The sequence below is a fragment of the Chrysochloris asiatica genome, unplaced genomic scaffold, assembly GCF_000296735.1.
Source record: "Chrysochloris asiatica unplaced genomic scaffold, ChrAsi1.0 scaffold00001, whole genome shotgun sequence".
In the NCBI taxonomy this organism is placed as follows: Eukaryota; Metazoa; Chordata; class Mammalia; order Afrosoricida; family Chrysochloridae; genus Chrysochloris; species Chrysochloris asiatica.
In genome coordinates this window covers 53,323,439-53,337,234 of record NW_006408519.1, presented here as the reverse complement: position 1 = coordinate 53,337,234, position 13,796 = coordinate 53,323,439, and the positions used below count along the sequence as shown (strand labels likewise).

At 53.2% G+C, this 13,796-nt stretch overlaps 1 protein-coding gene across 1 annotated transcript in view; it reads left to right on the top strand.

Annotated features, from left to right (window-relative positions):
- ARHGAP39 (Rho GTPase activating protein 39) overlaps positions 1 to 13,796 on the top strand; it is a 51,912-nt gene that overhangs the window by 18,100 nt on the left and 20,016 nt on the right. The window contains exons 2-6 of the mRNA XM_006830789.1: positions 4,106 to 4,540; positions 6,782 to 6,865; positions 7,669 to 7,940; positions 7,977 to 9,082; positions 10,049 to 10,610. Coding sequence (XP_006830852.1) covers positions 4,106 to 4,540; positions 6,782 to 6,865; positions 7,669 to 7,940; positions 7,977 to 9,082; positions 10,049 to 10,610 — 2,459 coding nt within the window. The remainder of the gene's footprint in view (positions 1 to 4,105; positions 4,541 to 6,781; positions 6,866 to 7,668; positions 7,941 to 7,976; positions 9,083 to 10,048; positions 10,611 to 13,796) is intronic.

Below are 13,796 nucleotides of genomic sequence, written 5' to 3'. Positions count from 1 at the left end.
GTCTTTGGTCTTTACTGTTTAACCCACTTGAACCCAGGCACCAAAGTGCTGCAGCCAGCTGCCGCAGCTCCAGATTCCTAGATAGCGGGGTCTGTGCTGGAGGTGGATGAGGGTGGGAGCTTCCCACACTCAGGTCACCAGGGGAGTGTGGGGTAAAAGAAGGAATCTCACCTTTCCCGTCTCTGTGTGACTCTGCTCTGCCAGGCCACCTTCTGTCGGCAGAGCTGCTCACAAAAGTTCAAGGTGGGCTCGCTGCATCTGGCCAGCCGTTCACCAGGCTCCTGTCTCACTGTACCTGCTTAGCTTCTCCTCCCAGCAAGCGCTCCATCCTCTTCTCTAACCTTTCCTCACAACTTCAGCCTTCCAGGATTCTCATGTGTCTGTTTCATTTCTTATATCTTTGTTGTTTTATACTGAGGGGGGCTTAAACGGCAGAGTCATCAGGTTTCAAACATGAGGTGAACTTTCCTGTTTGCACATTTCTGTTCCCATGTGCTGTTTCCTTAATTCTCTTTTCCCATGTTGTATGTGCATCTGACATCCATGATGGAGTCTAAAATTTTAAGATGGATTCTGTTGTGGAGGCGTCTGGGATAGCTGACCCAACTGCCCACCAGTGCGCTCTGTGTCAGGATCCTGGTTTGGGAAGCAGGTCTGCCCTAAAGGTGCCATGTTGTGCTCACCCAGTGATGTTGGGCACCTGCACTGATAACTGGTAAGAGGGAAGTTAGTGGGAACTATGAGATAGCTGAAGGTTAGCACGCCCCGCTGGGGGGCTGAATAGGGATTGAGGACTAACAAACCTCGTTGGGTTCCCTAGTACAAGGAGATGTCTCCCTGTATTGTTTATATCCTGCCCGCCTGGTGTGATCATTATTTTTAAGGTTTTGTTGATCTGTCCCACAGCTGCCAATACTGGGTTTTTCCGCTGTCGCCAGTAATTTTCCTCCTGTCCCCTAACCCTAGCGACATCACTCATCCCACTTCCTCCTTGGGCGTCTGGTTTCCATTCCTCCTTCTTTCCCACCCCTTCTGGGCTTTGTCCTTGAGTAAATGCCGTCCTTTTGATCTCAAAAGTTGACCATTCTATGGTGTGTGTACCCCACTAGGGTTTTTTGTCCCCCAGTGTATCTCCTGTTTATTAGTTGGCTGAAACGTGAGCCTTGGGGGTGAGTTCATTTCCAGACCTGAAGGGGGACCAAGGGCCGTAGCCTCGGCTTCCACCAGTCACTGTCTGATCAATAAGCCTGCTCTTGTTTATGATTTTGAGTTTTGTTCCATATTTTCTCCCACTCTACCCAGGACCTTCTAGTGTGGTCCCTTTCAGAACAGTTGGTAGTGGTAGCTAGGCACCACCTAGTTCTAGTGTCCGGCTCATGGGTATTAATGTTGGACTGAATGTGTCCAAGTGTCTTCCATTTTCATCCCTCGTCTTTCCTCCAGGCAGGGAGAGACCAGTAGTTGCTCCTAGCTGACCGCTCAGCTCCACTTTTTGGACGGTTTTGGACAGTTTTCCTTTTAATTTGTTGTTGTTATATAACAATTCATAGCGACCCTGTACAGGGTTTCCGAGGTTGTAAATTTTTACGGGAGCAGAAAGCCTCATCTTTCTCCCATGAAATAGCTGGTCGTTTTGAACTGCTGACTGTGAGATTAGCAGCCCGATTCGTGTTTATCCATTTTGCTTTGGTTTGCTTGTCCTTTGGTGTCATATCTAAGAAGCCAGTGCCTAATCGAAGGTCACGAAGTAGTCCTGTGTTTTTGTCTGAGAGTTTTATAGTTTGTTGTTAAGTGCCGTCGAGTTGGGTCTGACCCACAGCAACTCTTATATTTAGGTCTTTGGGCCTTTTTCATTTAATTTTGGTATGTAGTGTAAGGAACGGTTCTGACTTCATTCTGCTCACGGAGTTCCAATTTCCACAGGATCATTTGTTAAAAAGACATCCTTTCCCCCTTGAATGGCACCGTAGCTGTTAGAAACTTGAGGGTAGGAAATGTGCTTTTTTGGTTTGTATCCCTGGCAGATTGCCTGGCACATACTTGACACTCATGAAGATTCATTCAGGAAATAGTTATTTGAACGTTGAGCAGAAACAGGGAGATTTCTCTTGCACTAACTTCAGTAAAAGTTGAGTGCCAACCCCCTGGCCATAGCGGAGGGGTCCTGCCCTCTGTCATCTCCCTGAGGCTCAGTGCATGCAGTCCCAGACCCTCAGACAACGAGCCTCATGTGCTAGGACCCCATGTGACAGAAGGGGCTCCCACCCATGTCTCGGGTTGTTTTCCTCCCTCTTTTTAAACAATGTTGTCGTTAAGTGCCATCGAGTCAATTCTGACTCATAGCAACCTTATATAGGGTTTCTCTAAGAGTGACTAATGGGTATGAACCACTGACCTTGTGGTTAGCAGTCTGCTGCTTATCTTACAGATTCCCTGATGCCGTGTTGCTCCAGTACAAAATCTTGACCCCTTTCCAGGCAGTGGAGTCCCCGGGGGCTGGTCCCAAGCTGTCCTGCGCCCTGCCCACCACTGGCCTACCAGAATCATGTTGTTAGTACCAAGTTGGCATAGCGACCTGACTAGGGTTTCTGAGGAGGGACTGGTGAGTTTGAACTGCCACCCCTGCTGCTGAAACTGCCCTTGCGGTTCCGTGTTTCCTTTACAGCTGCCAGGAACTGAGTGTGCGAGCATCTGCCTGGATGTAGGTGAGAGCTTTCACTGGCTCTTCACCACCTCTGCCCTCCCATTGTGCCAGGAGGAGCTGAGTGAAGAGCTGACCCAACTTAACAGCAGCAACAGCACGCTTATGGAGGGGGTGCAGTGCTCTGTAGGGGAAACACTAGATAGGTGGTTCAAGCCCACCATTTGCTCGGTGGAAGAAAGATGAGGCTTTCTGCTTCTGCAAAGATTTACAGCCTCGGAAACGCTATACAGGGTCGCTATGAGTCAGAATAGACTCGAGGGCACGTAACAACAATCTTTATGGACAGAGTTCTGGTGTGGTGCTGTAGGATAAGCACTGAACTGCTAACTGCAAGGTCGTGGGTTCAAGCCCACCAGCTGCTTCTTGGAAACCCATACAGGTTTGTCAGGCATCAGAACATAGCAGCTTGAACCACTGACCTTTCAGTTAGCAGCCAATCACTTACACACTTTGCCACCAGGCTCCTCCTTCCTGGAGGTCGGATTTAGAACACCCTAGAAAGAACCTGTGTCTGCTGGCGTCCACCCTCACCGCCTCCCTCCAGGAAGCACTAATGTCCTTGCTGATTCAGGGGTTTGGAGCCCAGAGGCTGAGGGGCATTCTGCTGGCCAGGTATTCTGTAGGGTGCCCCTGACAGGGATTTGTCTGCTGTGTTTCCGACACCTACACTCGAGGGGTGGGTTCTTGTGACCACCCACCATTGGTGCTGCTGACCCTGGTCACCTGTACTTTCTGTCTTTTCACCTCCGCCCAGTGTGCCCAGGGGCTCCCAGCTCTTACCTGGGTTCTTTTGTCTGGAGGTTTGTCCCCTTGTGTGTGTTCACTCAGTCATTTGTCTCTCCATCGTCCCTGCTCCTTCTCTGGAAGTTCTGGGAACATTGACGGGTGGGGTGGTGGGGCCTGACACGCGCCCCCCCCCCCACACACACACACACACACACAAGCTGTGCTCCAGAGAAGGCAGTATACAGGGGACTGGAGACACTGAGCAACGGTGCAGACCATATCCCAGAGCCCAGGGGGCGTGAGAGCTGGGGGAGGACTAGTGTTCAAAGCTTTTATAAATCTGAAATTATTTCAAATAAAAGTGAAAATTTCAAAAAAAGAGGGCAGGGTCAAAGTGTCCGAGAGGCCAGGCCTTCCTGACCGCAGCCCCTGACCCCAGTGTGCAGACATGGTGCCTGGAGTCTGTTTTGAGTGGTCCCAGCCTCTTCCCTGTGCCCTATGAGGTAGCTTGGGGAAGGCTCACTGGGCCATGGAAGCTTTGTCCGGAGTCTCCAGGGAGGCAGGAATGGGGTTCCGGATTGGGCTGTTGTCTCTTGTTTGCTCAGTTCCTGCTATAAAGGTGTGAGTGTAATGTAGGCTCTCCTCATGCTAACGCTGTTCTCTGCTCCTTCCTAGACTGGAATGGGTGGAGATCATCGAGCCGCGCACCCGGGAGCGCATGTACGCCAACCTGGTCACCGGGGAGTGCGTGTGGGACCCGCCTGCTGGTGTCCGCATCAAGCGGACCAGTGAGAACCAGTGGTGGGAGCTATTTGACCCCAATACATCACGCTTCTACTACTACAATGCCACCACCCAGCGAACTGTGTGGCATCGGCCACAGAATTGTGACATCATCCCGCTGGCCAAGCTGCAGACCCTGAAGCAGAACACAGAGTCCCCCCGAGCCTCGGCGGAGAACAGTCCCGGCAGAGGCAGTGCTGTCAGTCGAGAGGGCAGCCCCAGCAACTCCCTGGAGCCGGAACTCGACGCCTGTGAGCAGACACAAGAGCCACAGCTGAGGGCAAGCCGGCCGTTTGGAGCCACAAAGGAGGGGCGCAGCAGTGGCAGGTGAGGGACAGGGGTGGGGCGTCTCCTCGGTGACCAAGCTCTGGCCCGCCTTGCTTGTCTCTCCAGAATGATCCCTCTGTGGGTGACGGCTTTCCTTGGACTGAACACACAGAGCTGCAGAGCCCAGACTTGAAGGAGAGACGGCCTCGAGAGTCAGAGTGGTCAGAGCCTCCCTGTGCTCCACCTAGATGCTCCTCCCTTCCCAGGCAGGGGTCGGAAGCTTCTAAGTGGAGGGTTCTCAGGAGCTGCTCTGAGAATGTGGGTCTTCGGTGCAGGTGGTGATGTCTCCTGCAAATGGGTTTTTAGAGTGTTCTTTGGTTCAATCATGACAGAGAACTCTGGTTCCATTGTCATTTTTTCTGACTAGTGACTGCTTGTCTCCGTTCTCCGGAGCTGCTGTAACAGAGATACCACAAGTGGAGGACTTTAGCAGACAGGGACTTAGTCTCTCATGGTTAGGAGACTACAAGTCCAAATTCCGAGCATTGGTTCTGAGTAAAGGCCTTGCCCCTTTCAGGATCTGTAGACCTAGCATTGCCTGGACATGTCCGTGTGTCTTGGCATCAGCCTTTCACTGGATCTAGGAGCTTCAGAGTGTGGGACTCCAGGTCCAAAGGACGCACTTGACTTTTCTTTCTCGGTGGCAGTGTTGTTGTTGTTAGGTGCTTCGAGGTGTTTCTGACCCACAGCAACCCTGTTGAGGGTTCCGAAGGCCATAAATAGTTATGGGAACAGACACCGTCATTTCTCTCCCATGGAGTGATTGGGAGATTTGAATGCTGCTCAGCACTTAGCAGCTCAGTGCTGACCCACAGTGCCACCAGCACTCCCGGTCCATCTTTTTCTCCTCGGTCCTCTCCTTTTAACTCACGTAAGATAAGTGATGTTGCAGGCCACATCTCTGGAAAACCACTTTACATAGTCTCAGAGTTGTGGTGAGAGTAAGCTGTCCTCTCATTGGTTTATCACATCATGCCTAACTGCCAACCCCTATGACCCAGTCAGGTGACACCCATCTGGGTGGGACTGTTGACTAGAGTAAAGCCATTGATTTGATCTACAAGTGTTGGCCGCTGTTGTTTTAAGTACCATTGAGTCACTTCTGACTCATAACAACCCTGTGTAGGGTCTCCAAAGAGCAGCTGGTGGGTTTGAACCACCAACCTTGGGGTTAAAAGCCCAGTGCTGATCCTACAGTACCATCGAGTTGATTCCGAATCGTAGCGACCCTGTGCAGGGTTTCCAAGGAGCAGCTGCTGCCTTGAAACCACCAGCCCTGCAGTTCAAACCGACCTTGAGGTCAAGTGCTCATTCTTCAGCGACACCCCAGGTCTCCTGAGTGTTCCTGAGCTCTTTGGTATGTCTGGTGGTCTTTCAGCGAATTCTTTTTGGTTTTCCCAGTTGACAGACAACGATGGGTTGTGCTCTTTATTTAGTTATTAGTTCTGTATTTAGAGCCTTTGCACTTTTCTTACTGTCTTATTGCATTGACCAGCATTTTCAGAACTGCATTACCTACTGGTGGTGAGAACAGATTTTCTTGTTCCTGATTTTAATGAGTGTGAAGGCAATTCTGGTTTAATGTGGATCTTCTTAATCAGATTAAGTACTTTTCTTCCACTTCTAGATTACTGAGAGCTTTAAAAATCATAAATAGATATTTCCATTGTTGTTAAGTGCCATTGGATCAATTCTGGCTCAGAGCAACCCCGTGACAGGCTTCCCAAGGCTGTCATCTCTGCAGGAGCAGAAAGCCTCATCTTTCTCCTGTGGAGCTACTGGTGGGTTTGAACTGCTGACCTTGTGGGAATCACCCACTTATTTTTCATTCAGTCTCACAAATTTTCCTGAGTGCCTATGTGTGGGTGAGGTCTCAGCAAAGAACCCGCTTGGAACTTGTGATTACTCAGAGGATTCAAGGCTTTTCTCTTCCCGAGTCCTTCCCAGCTGTCCTGTCACCTCGGGTGGCAGCTGTGGTTCCACTAACCCATCACTGCGTCAGAGCCCTGCAGTGTCCAGGAGAGCACCTTCTGCTGGCCCTGCCCCTCAGACATCAGCCAACAGCCAGTGGCGCTCGGGGGCGCGGGCCACCACTCGGGGGTGCATTCCTGGGAAATGGAGAACAGGTGAAGGGCAGCACCACATCCCTAAGAGACTCTGCGCAGTGGGTTATTATAAATGCACTCTTCTTTCTTCCTCGGTACCGCTTACACTTGCTCCTCCTCCATGTGCTGGTTTTAGCTCTTCACCGCCAGGCGTGCCCCTTGAAAAGGACTATGAGGCTTACCGGGACTATGGCACAGACGGTCCGCTTCTCCACTACAGGTAGACCCTCTTGCCTCTTTCTCACGGCCTTGTCTGGGGGGGGAGGGTACCATGTGTGGACGCTAACCGAGGTTGGAGACAAGTTGAGGGGCTCTGCTTTGCCTTCAGCTTGACATGGGCACAAGGTAGGGGAATCACAGAGGACCTTCCCACTCACCAAGTGGGAGCTCGATCCTGCCCACCAAGCACGCACTTACCCAGGCGGCCTGTTGGTCAGCCACAGGTGCGGTACTGTCATGCAGGAAGGACTCTGGGGTGGCCGGGGATGGGTGGCGTGTGCAGATGCCCTGGGGTGGAGTCCAGAGGACTAAGCAGAGTCCAAAAGAGGAGTGTGGGCACCTGCTTTCCACCCCCATTCTCCACCTACACCTGGAAGGTGCTTAGAGCCCAAACGTGTGTCTGGGCATGGTCTCTCATCCACATGTGCTGGCCGCTTCTCAGTTGGAGCCTGGGGGAGTGAGCAGGGTCAAGTGCAGCACCTGGGTGGTGGACGGACCAGGCACAGTGGGGCTGTCGTGGTCACCGGTCAGCAGACATGTCCCAGGATGGAACAGCAGCCTTGCTTTTCTGTCCAGGCACAGAGAGAGGGGCCGTGAGGCGGTGCCCACATGCCCTGCCTGGGTGGGCTGGGCCAGGGCCCATCAGTTACAGAATCACTTCGCTTCCCTCTGCCTTATGCTGGGCTGGGGTCTGGAGATGGGCAGAAACAGGAGGAGGTGCCTAAGACATGGGCACAGAGACCCCAGCGATGACAGTGACTGATGCGGGGCCTCAGTGAGCCATGCTCTCCCCCCCTCCCTCAGGGCCTCCTCACTGCAGTGGACCACGGGAACCAAGGAGCGCATGCTCATCAAGGTTACTGACCGGGAGCCCAGCTTCCTCGCCCCCCAGGGCAACGGTTTCTCTGCCGACAACCAGCCCGGCACCCGTGCCCGGAGGCCATCTGGCGGCCAGCACTCCCCGGGCCTGCAGACATTTGTCCCTGACACAGACAGTACCATCTTCTTCCCTGAGAGACGGTCATCACCCTTCCTGAAGAGGGCCGAGTTCTCAGGAGGCTGCTCCCCAATTCCAGGTCGTGGGGGTGATACCTTCTGTGCCCCATTGCAAGTCCAGTCCCGCAAACCCTCCAGTGACTCCCAGCCGTCTTCCCCACGGTACGCCTACGAGCCCCCCCTCTATGAGGAGCCCCCTGTGGAGTACCAAGCCCCCATCTACGATGAGCCCCCTATGGACATGCAGTACGAGGCCACGGGGGGCTACAAGGCCGGCTCACCCCAGAAGTCGCCCGTGCGCAAGCCTCGCCCCTTCCTGCAATCTCCCAAGCACGCATCCCCCTCTCCCTACCAGCAGCTGGTGCTCACAAAACAGAGGGGCCCCGAGCGCTTCATGAGCCTGGACTACAGCCCCGCAGGCAAGGAGTATGTGCGGCAGCTGGTCTACGTGGAACAGGCCGGCTCCAGCCCCAAGCTGCGTGCTGGCCCACGTCATAAGTACACACCCAATCCTGGCGGCGGCTCCTACTCTCTCCAGCCCAGCCCCTGCCTGGTGAGGGACCAGCGCCTGGACGCCCGGTCAGGAGATTACAGCAGCATGGAGGGGCCCGACTTCCGCCATGGCCCGCCACCCACGCCGCTGCCCCAGACACAAGATGATGCTATGTCCTGGTCCAGCCAGCAGGACACCATGTCATCCGTGGGCTGCTCCCCGGGCCCCCGAAAGAGGAAGAGCAGGAAGCCTTCTCTGTGCCAGGACCCCAACACCTCATCCACTGATGGTTCCGGGGACCGAGACGCCCTGGGTGAGCCCCTCCTGGATGAGGAGCGGTCCCTGTGCGGGCCTGGCCTGGGCCCGCTGAAGCGCGTGGAGGGCCGGCTGGGTGAGCCTGAAGGGGCACGGGGCGCCTGTGAGCCCTTCCTGGCACAGGCCCGGCTGGCCTGGGAGGCACAGCAGGTGCGCTACCACATGAAGCAGCGGGGTAGCTGGGACTCCCAGAAGGACGGCTCTGGGTATGAGAGTGACGGCGCAGTGCCGCTGCCCATGCCGGGACCCGTGGTTCGTGCCTTCAGTGAGGACGAGGCCCTGGCCCAGCAGGAGAGCAAACACTGGAAGAGGAGCACCTTCGAGAAACTTGGCTTCCCCCAGACTCTGCTCGAAAAGAGCATCTCTGTCCAGACCCATCTGGCCTCCCCGGAGCCCTACCTGCACCCATCACAGGTGACTTGTGGGCAGGAAAGGGCGGGCACAGAGCTGGGGCCCCCTGCCTTCAGGAACTGGGATGGGCTCCTCGAGTCTTCATCACACAGGCATCCTTGACCTTGGATCCCAGGATCCAGCTGAGACTCCCAGCCCCAAGGTGGGGGGTGGAAAGGGCCAGAAAGAGCAGCGCAGAGACCATAGGGTCAGGTGACCTAATGGTCAGGTTGTCCGGGGAGGCTGTGAGGGTGCGTAGCTAAGTGTAGGGGGTACAGGATCATCTGAGGGATTGTTGGCGTACAGGACCATTGTTGTCAAGGGGCATCAGGACGCAGGGTTATCTGGGCGGGTGTTCAGAATCACCCGGGTGTGTGTGTGAGTACAGACAGAACCATTCACATTTGGCATGGTCCCTGAGAAGCCGGGGGGTGCAGGACCACCCAGAGGCTGCGGGGGATGTGGCTATATGGAGGAAGGGACCAAGTTGGTCCCACAAGACAGAGCACCCTCTCAGCCCTCTGCTGCTGCTGTCCCTCCACTTGTGGGCAGGGTCAGGGGTCTCTTAAGCAGACTCAGAGCTGTTGGAAACTGAAGGCCAAGGCTTCCTCTGACCTCCTGCCCATGTGGCACAGGAACCACCACCTGGGATGGGGGTTGCTGGGTTTCCTCCTGGCCAGCTTCTCCACAGCCTCAGGCATCGCCACACGGAGGGTCCTAGTAACTCGGGGTCAGCACATCCTTCTGGCAATGTTTGAGAGAAGGGTCAGCCCTAGAGACCGAGGCGTCTGGAGATGACAGACATGTAGCTGTGGAACCGTGGCCTCTGGTCCCTGCCTGCTGTCTGCCCCCTCCAGGGAAGGGGCAGCACTTCCCCAGCAGACACAGTGAGCACGGGACCAGTGACATGGTGTCCTCACGCCTCGCCACTCCCACTCCTGGGCTGCGGTCAGCTGACTCCACCCCTAATGGTCTTCTTGCCCTCCCCAGTCCGAGGACCTTGGTGCCTGTGCCCAGTTTGAGAGTGGCCGGCAGGGTCGCAGCATGATGCCCAGTGCCAGCTGTGTCTTCCCTACCTTCACGCTGCGCAAACCTTCCTCGGAGACAGACATCGAGAACTGGGCCTCCAAGCACTTCAACAAGCACACACAGGGCCTCTTCCGGCGCAAGGTGTCTATCGCCAACATGCTGGCCTGGAGCAGCGAGTCCATCAAGAAACCCATGATCATGACCAGCGACCGACATGTGAAAAAGGAAGCCTGTGAGATCTTCAAGCTCATCCAGATGTACATGGGTGACCGGCGTGCCAAGGCCGACCCCCTGCACGTGGCCCTGGAGGTGGCCACCAAGGGATGGAGCGTGCAGGGCCTGCGGGACGAGCTATACATACAGCTCTGCCGACAGACCACAGAGAACTTCCGCCTTGAGAGTCTGGCACGTGGCTGGGAGCTCATGGCCATCTGCCTGGCCTTTTTCCCACCCACGCCCAAATTCCATTCCTACCTGGAGGGCTACATCTACCGGCACATGGACCCCGTCAATGACACCAAAGGTAAGGCCCAGTATGGATGCTCAGCTGCCAGGTTTAACGCAGCCACAACAGCACCTGGTCCTGGGCCCACTGGGCCCCTTTGCACCCTGAGCGGCTGCCAGGTAAGTTGGAGCCATGACGAGGGCACCCTCTGTGCTGGCTGCACCTGCCACAGGCCCTGAAAGCTTCGTTGCAGGCTGGCACCGTGGAAGTGGCAGGAATGTGGAGCGGGCAAGGCGGCGTGCAGAAGTGCTGCCTCTGTGCGGCCATGCACGTCCCCTGAAAGGCTCTGCACTCACACTTGAGTCTGTCTCCTGGACCCTGGCACGTCCGTGTGGGGCGAGGTTCTGAGCTGAGGGGCTTTGTGGCTGCCCAGGTGTGCAGTGTTAAGCATACTGGCTGAGTTGCAGGTGCGTCCCACCTGCAGTTGGCACTTGGACCAGGGTTGCTGTGAGCCCGGTGAGCCCCAGCACTGGTATGTGGGGCCTTTCCTGGAGCACAGAGACCCGTACGTTTCCTAACTCAGCTCATTATTTTCATAGGGACTTTAGATCCCCTTGAGCCAGAGACTCCTGGCTCCACTGTCCATGGGCACTCATAAAATATCAGCTGAGGGAAAAGGTGAGGACACACAGAGATAGAGGCCAAGGATCAAGCCAAGGTCAGTCTGGAGGCGTCAGCTGAGCAGGTGTTCTCCCAGCAACTCATTCCCCTGTGTGTGCCCAAGCCCAAGGTTCCTAGGAAGGCCTGTGTGCTGCCGAAGCTGCCAGGTGAGTTGGGGTCTCAGAAGGGACTGGGAGTCTGTGCTGTCTGCTGGCAGCCAGAAGCCCCATCTCCTTCCTGAGACCCAGTCCCAGGTGGACTTCTGCCAGAGTGGCCATCCACCTCAGATGGCCCTCTAATGCCTGCAGACAAGCCTCCGCTGTCTGAGGAGACCCACCCAGCGGGCTTTTGGGTAATTGTCCTTTCATCTCATACCCGTGTGGTTCAATGCATCAGCAGGGCTGCTGTGTGGTCCTTAAAATGGAACCATCACCGATAAGGAGACCACAGTGCCTTTCTTGGGGGACATGGCCAGTGCGAGGTGCGTTCCCTGCCTGCAGCATTCCTCACCTGCCTTGGCCTCAGGAACTTTCGATTGTTCCACCACGAGCATCATCTGCCTGATGGTCCCCTGTAGCATGGCTTCCCGAAGAACCGAGAAAAATGTTGTCCAAAGTGGGCCTGGCCCCATCCCAGACCGGGTGGACCCCCTCCTGACCTAGCCTAGCCTCGTAAATGATTGCACCTGTATGCCAGGCAGGAGCTGGGGGCCTACTCAGCTCACTCCCCTGTGAGATCGTAAGTAGGGTTTCCCGGCACAGACTGGCACTGCTGCTCGGCACTGGACACGACCCATCTTGAGGTTCAGTCACTCCATTGCTTTCACTCTTCCCATAAGACTTGATGACTTTTCATTTCAAGAGGATAGATTGAATGTATGCATTTACTTAGCGTCTGCCTTGAACTCCTGCTAAAATAACAGAGAAGGAATTGTTTTCAAGGTAAAACCTCACAAGGACAGAGTGCATTCTGGAACCTGGAACTGACTTAAGCAACCAGAGAAGCTTAGTTCCTGAGCAGACTGTGGAAGATGAGCTGCTGGAGCAGGCACAGACCCTGAAAAGCTTAGGGATGGATACATCTAGCTTCCTCCAACAATGGCGGAAAGGGGTGTCCTGGAAGCTAGAAGCAAAAGGACTCGTTAAAGAAATAAGGCAGCTGCAGTGGAGTGGGTGAGACCATTGAGCCTGGATCCAGACCATCTGGAGCCAACTCTAGCTGCAGAGCCAACATATAGCATATTCTGGACCATAAAACAAAGTCTCAGAATATGGCTCTGTAAGAAAAAACACTGGATTGTTAACCACAAGTTCTGCGATTCGAATCCACTAACTGCTCCTCAAAAACCCTATACAGGGTCACTGTGAGTAGGAACTGACTCACCGACACTTAACAACAACAATCATAGAAGGGGGTTTTTTTGAACACAAGGAAATTAAATTAGGAAACAGAAACACAAAGCTATCTGAGAAATCCCCAAATATTTAAAAACTAAACAACACATGGGCAAATAAGAAATCAAAAGGAAAATAACAAAAGACTTTTGAATTGAAAGATAATGGTAAAACAACAAAGTTTAATTTGTAGATGCAGTCAGAGCAGTCCTTAGAGGGAAATTAATAGTACCCCGATACATACGGGGGTCTCCATGAGTCAGAATCAATGGGTTTGGTGTTTGTTTTTTTAAGTGCCTAGAATAAAATCAATAGTTGCAGCTTCTATTTTAAGAAGCTTAAGTGAGGAAGGGGGAAGCAAATTATACCAAAGTAAACAGAAGGAAGGAAACAATAAAGAGCAAAGTGGAAAAACAAAAGCAATAGAGAAATTTAAAGCTGACTCTGAGAAAATTTTAAAAATTTGATAAATCTCTAGCTAGACTGAAGGAAGAAAAAGAGAGATGACGTAAATAACCATTATCAGGAATGAGAGATGGCGTTACCATAGAACCTATAGATCCTAAAAGGATAATGGAATATTTTGGATAATTTGGATTCCTGGTGTGGTACTGTGGGATAATGCATTAGACCACAAGGCCACTTTGAACAACAAGGTCGGTGGTTCAAGCTCACCAGCCTCTCCTTGGAAACCCTATACAGGGTCACTATGGGTCAGAACCAACTCTATGGCACATAACAAGAGCATCTCTTGTGAGCATAGATGCAAATATTCCAAAACAATATTTCAGCAATTTAAGTCTAACAGTGTATTAAATAATCATGTTGAACAAGTCAAGTTTATCCAGGGTTGGTTTAGCATTTGAAAATCAAACCATGTAATTAATTCATCATATCAGAAGGAAAAACAATCATCCCAATAGGTGGAAAAGAAGCAGTTCACAAACTCAGCCTTCATTCCTGTGAAGGACAGGGACCCTTTTCTACGGATAAAGACCATCCACAGAAAGCCTACAGTTGGCATCATACTTGCTAAAAAATTGAGCGTTTTCCCCTAAGATCAGAAACAAGGCAATCTCTCCACATCTGTTCAGTATCCAACTGAAATTTCTAGCCAGTGCAGTAAGGTAGAAAAAGCATCCAGGCTGCAAAAAATTACCTTTATTCACAGACTACATCCTCTATGGAAAATATCTTACGGAGTCTCCCC